The sequence below is a fragment of the Lissotriton helveticus genome, chromosome 9, assembly GCF_964261635.1.
Source record: "Lissotriton helveticus chromosome 9, aLisHel1.1, whole genome shotgun sequence".
NCBI classification, from domain to species: Eukaryota; Metazoa; Chordata; class Amphibia; order Caudata; family Salamandridae; genus Lissotriton; species Lissotriton helveticus.
In genome coordinates this window covers 968,390,249-968,405,341 of record NC_136070.1, presented here as the reverse complement: position 1 = coordinate 968,405,341, position 15,093 = coordinate 968,390,249, and the positions used below count along the sequence as shown (strand labels likewise).

The window sequence follows — 15,093 nt, the reverse complement described above, 5'->3', positions numbered from 1 at the left end:
TGTGGGTCTCCGCTAAACCGTTCTGGGGCGGCTAGTGGAACAACTGGGGACAAAGAATGGATTACCTGAGTGGTCCCTCTATTAGAACTCTCTTGTAAGGAGCCCTGTGCGTCTGGTCCTGAACTAAAAGGTTGTCTAAGCCAATTCTGCGGTTTCTTTTCTAGAACTTACTATCTCTGCCCTAAGATTTTGATTTTCCTCTCTAACTGCTCTTAACTCTTTTTGGATTGTATTTAGAATAACTCATAAACTTTGGACGTCTATTCCTTCAGCCATCTCTGCTCGGGTGCTGTGTGCAACGTGGGCACTTCACTCTGTCAGATCTGAGAAAACTCAATTTGGCTTGGCCGCACAGGAACAGAGATGCCTTGTCCCAAATATACCTTAACAACAATCCAGAGCTCGGAGTATACGAGTCTCTGAATTATTATCTTGGGGGAAGGGGGATATTGGATAAAATAATAAACAGAAAAGAGATGAGAAGAGACTTTCTTGGGTGGTCCAATTCGCCCAGCCCGTCCTGCAGACTGTTTCTATTGTACCCACTACTTCCAAGAACTAGCCTCTCTCCTATCGTTCGCATTAGGTTCAGTCTTTTCTTCACTTGTAGGCTTCTTCCTAATGGCTCTCTCTCTTCTAGTCTGTAACTTTATAAGTTATCAGCTAAATCGTTGTCTTTCTTTCTTTCTTGATAAATATTCTTTTGTGTATTGCTACTTGTTGTTTTGTTGAACTTAACCTTATAAATCGTTTAATTTTCTTTCACTCTCTAGGCATTCAAGAACAAGGTTCACTTCCACTATGATGCTACTTCAGTACTATAATTAGTTGTCTCAAAATATGGTAAGTATTCTTTAATTCCTTTTCCTTAACTCTTGCTGTAATTTTTGAAATTGTCTATTGACTTAGCTCTCATGGAATGTTGTCCTCTCTCTCTCTCCTCAGGAACTCAAACGACTACGCAGCACGAAGTCTTCTGAGGTACCCAACCTCCGTTGGATTCTGTGCTCTGACTACGGTAACTGTCTTCTCTAGCTAATGCTAGAGCCTCGGCAAACTAGTACTTAAACTCTCACAAGATTTATACTTTAGTTGTGCTCTCCGATCTTTCGTGACGCTTCCTCTCAGGGTAGAATCCTTGGTGAAGTGCGCAGCTTCAATCTAGCGTGTGCGTCACCTGGACTCAAGCGATGACCTAAGCTGAAGTCTAGACTGCTAACCCAAGCGCGAACCCGCAGGACATCTTAGAGTGCCGAATTCGCGTTAGCTCGGATCATGAACTCTTTACTGGGCTAATTCTTTTACAGCTTGACCCTTTATGTTGAATGGTGGCCACTTGAGCTCCGTAGGTTCTGAAACACCACCACACTCAACAGATGCCTCACCACTGCTGGAGCAAAGTCACCGAAGACCAGCAAACCACCACACTCGCCCTGAGCGCACCCGCCGACCCCACCGATCCCGACACCGCCGCCCACAACCTCAAACAGTGGATCAACTACTGCGCCAACACCCTCGCCCGATCAAGAAACCCTCCAACAGTCACACCAAAGAGAAAGCCAGCTGGTTCACTGAAGACCTAAGGGGCCTCAAAGCAAACCTGCCGAAAGCTGGAGAAGATCTGGCTCTGTGAACGAACACCGGACAGCCCTGCAATCCACAAGAATGCCACCCGTATACACCATCACCTCATCAGATCTGCCAAAAGGGCCTCCTTCAAAGACCGCCTATACAACAACGCGCACAACAGCAAAGAGCTCTTCAACATTGTGAAGGAACTCTCCAACCCCAGCTCCAATATCAACGAGGTCCCACCCTTGCAAGACCTGTGCGACTCGCTGGCCACCTTCTTCCACCGCAAGATCGCAGACATCCACGACAGCTTCAATGCCAGAACCGCCCGACTACCACTGAGACCTCCGCCTCCACCACCACCATCCACACCAACCGCCTGCTCTCCTGGACCAACATCAATGACGACGACACCATCAATTTCATGAACACCATCCACTCCGGATCTCTGTCACACCCATGCCCACACCACATCTTCAACAAAGCCAGCACAGCCATCGCACCCCATCTCCGGAAAGTCATCAACACCTCCTTCGAGACAGCATCCTTCCCTGGAGAGCTGAAAGCACGCCGAGATCAACGCCCTACTCAAAAAACCCAAGGCGGACCCCAAGGACCTCAAGAACTTCCGGCCCATCTCCCTGCTCCCGTTCCCGGCAAAGGTCATCGAGAAGACAGTCAACGAACAACTGACCCGCTACCTCAAGGAGAACAACATCCTGGACCCTTCCCATTCCGGGTTCCGCAGCAACCACAGCACCGAGACTGCCCTCATCGCCGCCACCGATGACATCAAGTCCCTGCTGGACAACGGAGAAACGGCGGCCCTCATCCTCCTGGACCTGTCAGCCGACTTCGACATGGTCTGCCACCACACACTACGAACAAGCCTCCACAACGCCGAGATCCAAGAAAAGGCCCGGGACTGGACCTGTCAGGAACTCAATTGCTAGCACCCTTACCACTTCCGTTCCAAGAAAGTCTACTCGGCACCTCTGGCTGAGAAGGTTGCGTCCTCATCTGTGGCTCCTGTTTAACAGATTGCTCCTGTTGATTGAGCAAGCCGGCTCGAACTTCATCCAGGATGGCGGCCGCCGTCTATTCAATGCGACACGCTCTAGTCTTCTGGAGAAAGGCTCGAGCTCAAGCCAATCTGGTGCGTGAGCACCCGGTGAGCCGCGCACTTCAACTGAAGAATTCCGTGATGACAGCTGCGTCTCTCAGCTGTTCCTGAGAAGAGACTAGATTCCTGTCAGAATTCTCCCCTAAAATTCTCTGTAGTTTTTGTAGGGTGTGCACACCGGGAACTTGTTTTCCCCAGACTAGAGCCCACGCATTTTTTCTGTGACTTCCCTTATTTTCCTCTACCCCATTTGAAAAAACTCTTGAGTTCAAATGTTGTAGACACGCAAAGTGAAGCGGACGTCTAAACGTTTTCAGCCAGAGTTCCTGAGTGAGTATTCCGAGTAAGAGAATTCATTGACTTCAGTAGAACCAATTACAGTTTCCAGTCAGTGCTCATCACAGTGATTCCAGAGAAAGCTTCCGAGTACACTACGAAACCAAGTGAGACAGAGACTTCTTGTTTATGGGTACTGGAGACAGAAGAGATACTTATATATGATATAGACTTTTTCCACAATTGTCCGAGAGTAAGAGTTATCACCTTTCTGAATATTGGAGCCTATTTAGACAACTGAGAAGAGCGCCATAGTTCTTCAGCCTTTCTTGAGATAAAGCTTAGTGCTGCGCACTTCAGGTATGAGAAGCAGTTCCCTATGAGAGTTAGAGTTGGGTTAGAGTTAAGATCAATGACATAATAGTATCCTTATCCATTCCAGGTTGTTAAACGTAGAACTGTAGCACTACAGGAACACTAACTCCTCAACTATCCAGAGAGAGGCTAAAACTGTGAATACATCAGGTAGAATTTGTTCTATATGGGTAAAGAGAGGGAGCCCAACGATAGGGAGGATTTAGAATTGTAAGGTTGTTCTTTTCCCCCCTTTTGCAGGTCAGCCAGATACTTTCTGAATCTAGAAAACAGAGGAGAAAACGAAGTACAGAAGATTCAGAATTGAGAAGGTGGCAGCTCCTGTGTTCGCAGGCGGTCTCTCTTTCTTTTCCCATTCCCCTTTCCCCCCGTGGGTGTCGAGTCAGAATAATTCTGTCTCTGTAACTGCGCTGGGGATTTGGGACTTGTCTTCTGCTTCAGTGGAAGAAATCTGGCACCAAGGTAAGAATCCTGACAGGACCACCTCCTTCCTCTCCGGCAGAACACAGAGCGACCGCCTTTCCCCCCTTCCGCTCCGAAGCCACCGAGATCATTTGCGGCGTACCCCAGGGCTCATCCCTCAGTCCAACTCTGTTTAACATCTACAAGGCACCGCTCGCGCACGTCGCCCGTCGACACAACCTCAACATCATCTCCTACGCCGATGACACCCAGCTGATCCTCTCCCTCACCAAGGACCCCCACACCACCAGAACCAACCTTCACGAAGGAATGAAGGCCGTCGCTGAATGGATGAGGAACAGCCGACTGAAGCTGAATTCGGACAAGACAAATGTCCTCATCCTCGGATCGCCCCTTAGGCCTGGGACGACTCCTGGTGGCCGACCGCACTGGGAACCGACCCAACACCCACCGACCACGCACGCAACCTAGGGGTCATCCTCGACTCCACCCTCTCCATGACTAAACAGGTCAACGCCGTCTCCTCCTCCTGCTTCAACACCCTCCGCATGCTCTGCAGGATCTACAAGTGGATCCGCACTGAAACGAGAAGAACGGTCACCCCGGCCCTCGTCAGCAGCTGGTTGGACTACGGAAACACCCTCTATGCAGGAGCCTCGGCCAAACTCCTGAGATGGCTACAAAGCATCCAGAACGCCTCTGCACGCCTGATCCCCAACATCCGTCGCTGCAGCCACATCACACATCACACCCCACCTGAGAGACCTGCACTGGTTCCCGATCAAGGGGATAACCTTCAAGCTCCTCACCCACGCACACAAGGCACTCCACAACATCGGACCAACATTCCTCAACAGACGACTCAGCTTCTACACCCACACCCGCCAGCTCCGCTCCGCCGACCTCGCCCTCGCCACAGTCCCCCGCTTCCGAAGAGTGACCTCCGGCGGCAGATCATTCTCCCACCTCGCCGCCAAGACCTGGAACACCATCCCCTTCCACTTACGGCAGACCCAAGACCTTCTGACCTTCAGAAAACTCCTCAAGACCTGGCTTTTCGAGCAGTAGCAGCATTCCCCACCCCAGCGCCTTGAGACCCTCACGGGTGAGTAGTGCGCTTAACAAATGATATGATTGGTTGATTGATTTTCTTTCTCGGACTGTAAAGTAAACTATATGACAATCTTGTTGGGGTACAGGGAGTCTGAAAAAAGGAAAGGCTGTAGGATGTCATTTCATACAGTAACGTTTAAATACTTGCAAATGAACAAGTATTTTAAAATATATCAGCAGTTAGAAAAGCACATATGAAGCACATTTTTGTTTCTTTAAGTGTGATGGAAACAAAAATTTGAATAGGATAATAACAAATCAATGCACTTGGTCATGCAAAATGATAAATATTTGCTGAGGCCCGGTTTGTTCACATTATCGTTTGTATATGACATAGTTTTTTATCAGTAAAGCGGTATGTCTGCGTACATTTGATAGCCAATTCAATGTAAAATGTGCTGTCTGTAAATAACAGTAAACAACCACACCCTGCTTATATAGCATATTTCCTATAGTGTGTTCCAAAATGCACCACAAGCTGCATATTACACCTTTTCCACTTACATGCGGAATAGGCGAGGTTTATTTGGTATACATTTTCTTTCTGTGATGTGTGGATTTCTCACAATCTCTGTGACTTCAGTGATGTAATACTCATTGAAGCACACTCACTTCAGAAGCACTGGTGGGAAGGAGGACGGCTGTTGAAAGGTACCTGTCCCTTCTGAGTCGCAATGGCATGTATATCACAAAGCATTCCTCGACATCTTCTCGAAGGAGGTACATTTGGATTTGCATAGTGGAAGCTGTCCATGAGGGATAGGGTTGCCACCTTTCAAACTGAAAAAAACCCAGCTATTTCCTTATGTTTAAACAGTCTTCAGCAGGGGAGTCGCGCGAGCGCGTCGACCAAGATGGCCGCCACCGCCGGTGCTCCGTAAGTCTCCCGGCCCAATTAGCCGGAAAACGATGAATTTTTTGTCAGGACCCGCCAATTTATAGCGGCGCTTGTTTTTTCTCACTGTCCCCTACCTGCTTCTCTATTTCTGGGCGATTTCGTCAAGGGAAAGTGTTTCTGCTCGCTCCTTGGTCCTCTCCCCTGCCTCTGCTTCAGCTTCTGCCGGCTTGCTCTGCTTGGGGGGCGGAGTGAAAATAAAGAAAGGGCCTGGCTTTGGCCTGGCCACACCTACGGTCCTGTTTAGCTGCTGCACCAGTACTTTTGCAGTACTTTTGGGGACTTTACATGCTTTTTCCCACATATTTATTAAAAATTTGGGGTGATTTTTATTTTTTGCAGTTTTCTGACGCAAAAGGTTGTTTTTTCACCTCAAGGTGGAAAATAAAAATTTGCCTACTAATAAAAGGAAACAGCAGATTTCGCCTCCTCCAACTAAGTCCAAGGCTATTGAATCTTCTGAACCTTCCCTTGCTCTGATTTTCGAGGAAATTCAAGCGCTGCGTCTGAATACAGACACTATTGCCACTGAAGTGAAAAATGTGCGCAAAGATATGGCTTCTATCTCCATGAAAGTGTCTGATAATACTATCAAAATTCAGGACAATAAAAATAAATTGGACGCTTTTACTCCTTTGGTGAGTCAAATAGTACCAATGCATACTCAACTACTGGAATTGGAAAACCGTAATAGACAATACAATCTTCGTATTTTCAATCTTCCTGAAGAGGTTGAGGGATCTGATTGTCGATTATATCTAGAGTCCTTGCTTCCTGGCCTCCTAAATATCAAATTTCCCGAAAAATTTGAAATAGATAAGGCTCACAGAATTCCCTCACACAGGAATCCTCGCCACAATAAACCCCGGCAAATGATTTTTAAGGTTCTGCGACACCATCATTTGGTCCTTATCAGGAAAGCAGCAAGAGACATTCCCTCCCTCTTAGTAGATGGCTGTAAAATCTTTATCCATCAAGATTTTGCTAAGGAAACGGTTGCTATTCGCAAGGAATTTTCCTCTTTTCGTCCACAATTGCAAAGCCTTGGTTTTAAGTATGGTCTATTTGATCCCTCTACAATGAGAATCTGGAAAGACACCTTCGCTAAATCTTTTCATCGCCCTGAAGATTTGAGACTCTTTCTGGAACAACAAGCTTCACCGTCAATGGACACTCATGATCCTGTTACTTGAAGACGTCTACTCTGATTTCTCCTGACATCTATAATTCTCTCTCTTCACGGGCTCCAACGGTTTATATGGCCATGCTTGAGGAACGGGTGTGCGTCTCTATCTTCTTATTTATGTTTCTGTTTCTTGTTTGTTCTTTTTCCCTTCCTTTGTGTTTCTCCCTTTTGTGTCCTTCCTTTTATTACTCTCTGCGTAGAGTTACTCTTTCTCTATGGCTGTTTTTCAGTTCCTCTTCCTTTGAATCTTTTCCTATCCTCTTCCTTCTAACTCCTAATGGCTAATACTCATTCTATTAAACTTGTTTCACTTAATGTCAAGGGCCTGCGGCATCCAGTAAAATGTACGAAAGTCTTGGACTACCTGGGTGCATGCAAAGCTGACATTTGTTTTCTTCAAGAAACGCATGTTGATGATAAGATTTTACAATATATGAGGAAAAAATGGGTTGATAATATTGTTTCCTCGCCTGCGCTGGGGATGAAAAATGGAGTTGCAATTTTCTTTGCAAAAAAGTTACACTGTCAGATTCTTAGTAAGTTTAATGACACAGAAGGTAGATATATTGTAGTTAAGGTAAAAATTTATGACTCAACCTTCTATTTGCTTAATATTTATGGCCCTACGGCTGATGACCCTTCGTTCTGGTCTGCTATAACTACTGAAGTTCTGAAGTTGGGACAAGTTCCTTTGATTGTTGGGGGGGATTTCAATGTTATTATTGATCCGTTGTTAGATAGGCTTTCCTCTGCAAAATTCCGCCCTCCTAAAGTTTTTTATGCCTTTAAATCTTTCCTTCGATCCACCAAGTTGGCTGATATTTGGAGAATACACTTTCCTACTGATAAATGGTTTTCCTTTTTCTCTAATTCCCATAATTCTCATTCACGGATTGATTACTTTTTGCTTTCGCCTTCTTTACTCCAATCAGCTGACAATCCTGTTGTAGGTAATATTGATATCTCGGACCATGCCTTAATTTCCTTTGTTTTAAATGTCTCCTCTATGTTTACCAAACAAAGTAGGTGGCGTATGAACACGAATGTTGTACTTAATGACACGCATAAACCTAAACTATTACAAGCTATTCAGGACTATTTTTTATTTAACCCTGAAGGTTCAACTTCACTTGTCAATAGATGGGATGCGTTTAAAGTCTACATTAGAGGTACCACAATTTCTATTATGGCCCATGCAAACAAGCAATTTAACTCTAAAATTAAACTTTTGGACAAACAAATTGCCAAATATGAAAGTTTATTTATTTCTTCTAATGACCCTCAACACAAATTTACACTACAAAAGCTTGGTTATGAATTTAATGCTCTACTTAGTACTAGAGCAGGGATTCAACTCGCAAAATCCAATGCTAAATTTCGCTTTAATACCAATAGGTCTGGGAAACTCCTTGCAAATTATTTACGAATCAAGAAGGATAAGACCCAAATAACCTCGATACGTGGTGCTAATGGCCAAGTAGCTATTTCCCATAATGATATTGTCCAAGAATTTATAACTTTTTACTCTACCTTATATAGTAAACCTGATACCTGTGATGATTCTTTAATTGATTCCTTTTTAAATAAATGTAATTTGCCTCAAGTTTCTCCATCCGATAGATTAACTTTAGATTCCCCAATCACTTGTGATGAGATCTTACTTGCTATTAAATCACTTCCTAAGAATAAATCCCCAAGCCCGGATGGTATCCCAGCTGAATTTTATAAAGAATTTAATTCTCACCTTTTACCTTATTTAAGTGCCCTTTTTTCCCATTTTGGTTCCTCTGGTACTATTTTGGGCTCCTTTACGGACGCTTTAATCATTGTTTTGCCAAAACCTGATAAGGACCCTACCCTGGTTTCTAATTATCGTCCCATTTCCCTAATAAACCAGGATTGTAAACTTTATGCTAAAATCCTTGCTACTAGATTGGCTCCTATCCTTCATTCCATCATTCATCCAGATCAATCTGGTTTCATGAAAAATAGATACTCTGCGAATAATACCAGAACGCTTTTACACGTTATTGAACAGAGCTTCCACCTTACTTCTCCTGCGGGAGTGATGGCTTTAGATGCAGAAAAAGCATTTGACAAATTCATTGGCAATTTTTATTTAAAACTTTATTGTCTTTTAATTTTGGTATCCATTTTATTCGTATGATTTCTGCTTTATATTTTGCCCCTACTGCTCGTTTGTTTATTAATGGTCAAATTTCTACTCAATTTCCACTCTTTAGAGGTACTAGGCAGGGTTGTCCCCTTTCCCCACTGTTATTTTTATTAGGAATTGAGCCTTTTCTTAATTATGTCCGCTGCTGTGATACTATTCAAGGTGTTGCGATAAATGATGTCACTGTTAAAACTTTAGCATATGCAGATGATGTGTTATTGTTTATTAGCAATCCTCTCTCCTCTGTTCCCTCCCTCTTAGACATTATTACAAATTATTCTGTAGTTTCAGGTTACAAGTTAAATGTAAGTAAAACTGATTTTTTTCCTTTAAATGCTTTTTGTACGCCGGATATGCTACCAAACGCAAATATTCTTTGGCAAAGCATTAAGCTTAAGTACTTGGGTATTCTATTTGCCTCTTCATTGCCTGCTACATTAAAATTAAATACGGATTTTATACTTGATTACATCAAAGACAAAACGTCCAAATGGTCTCCCCTTCATCTCACCTGGTGGGGAAGAATGGAGGCTATAAAAATGAATATTGCACCAAAAATCTTTTAAACTTTGGCTATGATTCCCACTCAATTTCCTCTCAAATTCTATAAAGATGTTGATAAGCTGTTATCTAAATTCCTTTGGTCCAGCAAAGTTCCTCGTATTGCTTACAGAAAATTAAAACTCCCCAAGTCCCAGGCGGGATTTGCCCTTCCAGACTTTTACCTTTACCATAAAGCTTTTATCTTAAAACAAAGTTCCTTGTGGTTTTCAAATTCACCTGTGGTCAAGCCTCCAATTTGGTTAGATATTGAAACCTCAATTGTACGCCCCTTTACATTGCTTTCTTTGATGTCAATGTCCTCTGCTTCTAAGGTAGTTCATCGGTCATCTATAATTAAATCTTCTAGATTAATACTTAATGACTTAGACTCTAATTTTGAATTACCCTTACTCTCTACAGTCCACTTGTCTTTATGGCACAGTGCTCTACTTAAACTAAACAGAAACATTAATTTTTGGTCTTCATGGATTTCAAAAGGAATTGTATATCTTAAAGATGTCTTTTATAACAATGCCTTTATTCCTTTTGAGCAACTACAGTTACAGTTTGATATCCCGGTTTCTGATTTTTCAAAATACCAGTTTTTATGTAACTCTATTTTAGATTTCTTTCCCGATGGTATTCCCTCTTCCACCACTAACGACCTTTTGATTTACCTTAAGGCTGTTACGTAAACCTCCAAAGCTGTCTCTGTTTTTTATTAAAAAAATTCTACTTTCCAGGGCTCTAATGTTGGTGCAATATCATCTTTTTGGAACACTGAACTTTCCACTTCCCTATCAGATGACTCATGGTCCTCAATATGGCTCAGCAGCATCTCCGGTTGGCTTCCGGTGTCCCTTTATCAGACTAATGCTTATATTTTATTTAACGCTTTATGGACCCCATCTTGATTAAGTCATGCTAAATTGATACCATCTGATGTTTGTTGGCACTGCAAGTCAACTTCTGGATCACTTCGTCATATGTTATTTGAATGTACAATTATTATGACATTTTGGTTGGATGTTTGGAATGTTATTTTGAAAATTTTGCCTTTACATGATGATATTTCTTATGCTGTGTTAATATGCAAATCGGTTGCTCTCTCCCATCCTCTTAATGATTCAGAGACAAAGTTATTTAATTTTTTAATAACAACTGCTTTAAAATCCATTACTTTTTGTTGGAAAGACGCTTCTTCTCTTTCAGTTCATGCTTGGTGGTCTTGGATTACCTTTACAAGAAGAGGAGCTCAGCTGTCTCTTAAAGGCATAACTCACAATTCACAGTCATTTCAATCTTTTTGGTCGCCTATTGATTCGTATGTTCTGAAATGACATGATTAGTATGTTTTTATGTCTCTTGATGATTATTTTTTCTTTATTTGCCACCTTTGTTATACTCAACCAACTGGTAACTCTATATGTTCTGATTTTATGATTCTATGATATGTTCATTCCCCCATTCTCCCTTCCTTTTCTTACCCTTTCCCTTCCTCTTCATTTTTGGATTATTGCATTTCATACTTATCAATTACTCATTTACGCATTTACGAATTATTCTTTCTGTATTGTACTTGTTTATTTCTTTTGTTGCATAAAACTTCAATAAAAACATTTTGAACACATAAACAGACTTCAGCAGTTTTGGACTACATTTGTCGAGCACTCCAAATCAAGAAGACTTTGACCTCTTTTATTGATTAATGCTATGTTTATTAACATTGTATTGTGGATGGAATTTGAAAATGGCATTGAGAATGGCTTGAGATTGCACTGTAATGTTTTTATTTATTTTAAGAATTTAAATGTATGATATTTATTCTTTTATGGCCTTGTGCCGAATAAAGCTTTGAATTGAAATCGATCGAGTCTTCAGATGCAAAGACATGATGCTGAAATAGAACGTCATGCAAAGTCAACTGTATTCATTTGTAACATGGCTTTTTTGTTTTCGTTTACTTTCCCTATCCGAAAAGGGCCATTAAGGTAAATATAGGGCACATTTTAAATTGCTTTCTTATATTTGCTATTTGAAGGACATAATGATAAGGGGGGAAATACTGTCTTTCTGTTATTTTTCTACTCTCTGTACCAGACGGAACAGGAATATTAACATATGGTCATGCTGGCTGCAAACTGGCTAGGTAAAAACACTTATGAGGGACAGCTTCCACTTTGCAAATGTGGCCGTTTGGAAAGTAGCAGAAGGGCTGATGCATGCTCCTTCCATGCCCTTTGCATCATGCCTGTTTTACAACCTTTGGAGTACAGGCTTTGTACAACCTTCACCCTGCAAAGACCAATGCAAAAGCTTCACATCTGAATCCTTTGTGCATCAGGCACAATGTATTTTGCAAATGGCAGTGTTGCATATGTCTCATTCCTCACAGCAGTAGTCTGCATAATTCCTAGGTTTTTTATGATATTCTTCCCATCTCTCTTTATGTTGCCTTTCATCTCGTATTTTCCATCTCTACCTTTTACTGTATTGAAAATATACAATTGTAAGTGCTAAAATTGTGATTGGCATGGTCGGTACAAATGTTCTAAATCACTTATTCCATAAATGTCACGGGCTTCAGTTCTCTGAAAGGGTTAGTGAACCTACTAATATATACCAAGCTTTTTCTTCAGATCTTTAGGTTGGAAGACATATTCTAGCCCACATGCCAAAAGATGAGGTGTGTTTACAATGCTCCGACATGGACTCTGAAATTTGTTTTATAGATTGCAGGTCTCGAATCTGGAACGCAAATTCAAGAAGCACTTACTGGTGGTGTCAAGAAAAAATCCTATTTACCTTCAGCCAATCAGATGCATTGACTATCTCAAAACAGCACTAGTTCTTCGCCAATCAGGTCAAAATATTGTTTAATTGTTTGAACCATTATGCAAACCTAATGCATGGGTACCATTACACTTAACCTATCAACAGTGAGTCAGTTTTACACTTGTAATATCAAAGAAACTACTCAATAAATCTGCACCAGATTCCTCTGGCCAAAGTAAACCACATGCACAACATCAACATTGTGTCCTACATCAACACACAACTCATACTCTTCCTCCAGACCCCAACATAAGAAACAAGTTCACTGTCTGCATGTCCGATGTTGCTAACTGGATGAAAGACAACTGTCTCAAGCTCCACACCGAAAAGACAGAAGTAGTGATCTTTCGCAAGAGCACCTCACCATGGGAATTCAAATGGTGGCCGGCTAAACTCAGACCCACACCCAGCACCCATGCCAGGAACATTGGAATAATTATCGACAGCAAACTGTACATGACGGTACGATTAAACACCGTTATTACATCCTGCTTGCACCCCCTATAGATGTTAAGGGAGATCTTCAAATGGCTCCCAAGCAACACTAGAAAAACTGTGACTCGCATTCTAGTCACCAGCTATGTGGACTTTGGGAACACCCTTCATGCAGGAATCACCGAGCAACTCACTAGAAGACGACAAACCATCAAGAACTTGGCAGGCAGATTTATTCTCAACCTCCCACACAGAACTGACATCATACCACGCCTCAGGGAGCTCCACTGGCTCCGATATACAAATGATCTAATTTCAAACTCCTTACTCACACATTCAAGGAACTACACAACTTAGGCCCCACCTACCTGACCAGTCAGATTTCCTTCCACCAACCAACCAGACACCTCTGCTTCACAGGACTCCTACTTGCACACATGCCAGGCATACACAGAACCATATCAGGAGGATGGGAAATCTCTTACATCTCTCCTAAACTGTGGAACGTCCTACCACACCTCATCAGAGGCTCCTCCTCTCCTCTTGAATTCAGCAAGACGCTAAAAACTTGACTTTTCAATTAACCAATCTACCATAGGCAGGGCTAGGAGCACAAACACCTGCTCAGTGCCTGGATACCCTAATGGGTGATAGTGAGCTTTTCAAATACACAGAACAATAACAGACCACAAAATAAGATACGTTTCAGCAACCACTTCCTTATTGCATAGTTTGGTGTAATTCTGTGGCAAATCTGCACAAATTTCTGTAACATCACTATCTAAGATGTTAAACGTGTCAGGCAAAATTGTTAGGTGGGCCATATATTAATAAATATTAAAAAAGGGACTTGTAAGAGCTATCGGTATCTGAAATTCGTCTAATTTACATGTGTGTACTTACGTAAAATTCCAGGAAAAATATGAGAAATTATGCATCATTACATAAAAAGCAAAACCAGCATGTGGTGCTATATTGTAGCACAAAATGATTCCATTTGTCCATTTTGGATGTGATGACGCAGTTTGTGTACTGGTCATTTGCATTGTTTCAGTGCACCTGTGCTAAGCAAAAACGTGCGTAATTATGCAACATCGTGGTGTAATGCCGTTTCGGCATTTTCTCTTACCAAGCATTATGTGAAACTACCAAAATGAATAACAATTTCGCTGGCATAATGGTAAGTTCCCTCAGGCCTGGTTAGAACATTACAGCTACAACTATAAATTGAAAAACAAAACATTCCCTAGCTGTGCTTTATGGCCATCACCTCCACTTGCAGGATGGGCGAATTGTGTCTTTTCGTTTTAGCAGATGGTGAAAGCAACATTTGGTCAGTTTCCACTTTTTTTCACAGATTTGTCAGTCAGCAGAATGCATTGAATGTGGAGGGGTTTCATCAGCAACAGGCTGATAAAAACAAAATTGCCTTAGTTCTGTGCTTTTTTCGTAGTTCCTCTTGTCCCCACACTTTCCACTTACCTCCCATTACTCTTCTCCAGCTCTTTGGCCTTTTTCAGGATACTCTAGCTTTGTCATTGTGCCATCTAAACATCGTGCTCCCCTGGTTGCTGGTGCTGACCCATCCTGAGGAAGGTGTAAAAAACACACAGAATACATCAGGAAGCCTAAAGTCCTAGTAGCGTTTATTGCAAAATAGCAAGAAGCACAGCAAACGATCAAAGACAATTGTCCTTTCAACTGACCAGCACCCTCAATAGAAGATGGTGCTAAAATTCGGAGAAAATTGGGACAGTATAGCTATGTTTTCTCTCATGATATGCCAATGGAACTGAACCTAAGACAGAAACCTGTTATTCTCAGTACAATTGTATCTAACGAGCAGGTGGCAGGATCTTTTCCATGAGGAAGTGCTGGATGACATGGAACAGAAGATATGATTAATAAATATTACACTAGGCTCATTATTCTCTCAAAAACCTGCTTCCAACTGCCAGGTTTGAACACAAGGTTGTGCTGCTAGGAACTGAAAAGGGTAAAACCTCAAGTTCTAGGGATTCGGGGCTACTAGAGCCGCCAAGAAAATTGCAAGCATATTCAGTGTCCCAGGAAGGTTTAAACTAAGGTAAAACGAAATCCATATTTGCTTAAAATTGTTGATTCCTTCAGAGCTATATGTG

General features: G+C 42.2%; 1 protein-coding gene across 1 annotated transcript in view; it reads right to left on the bottom strand.

The window, feature by feature from the left end:
• Positions 1-15,093, bottom strand: part of GNAT1 (G protein subunit alpha transducin 1) — a 268,365-nt gene that overhangs the window by 222,062 nt on the left and 31,210 nt on the right. Inside the window, exon 2 of the mRNA XM_078661255.1 lies at positions 14,435-14,539. Coding sequence (XP_078517381.1) covers positions 14,435-14,441 — 7 coding nt within the window. The 5' untranslated portion in view covers positions 14,442-14,539. The remainder of the gene's footprint in view (positions 1-14,434; positions 14,540-15,093) is intronic.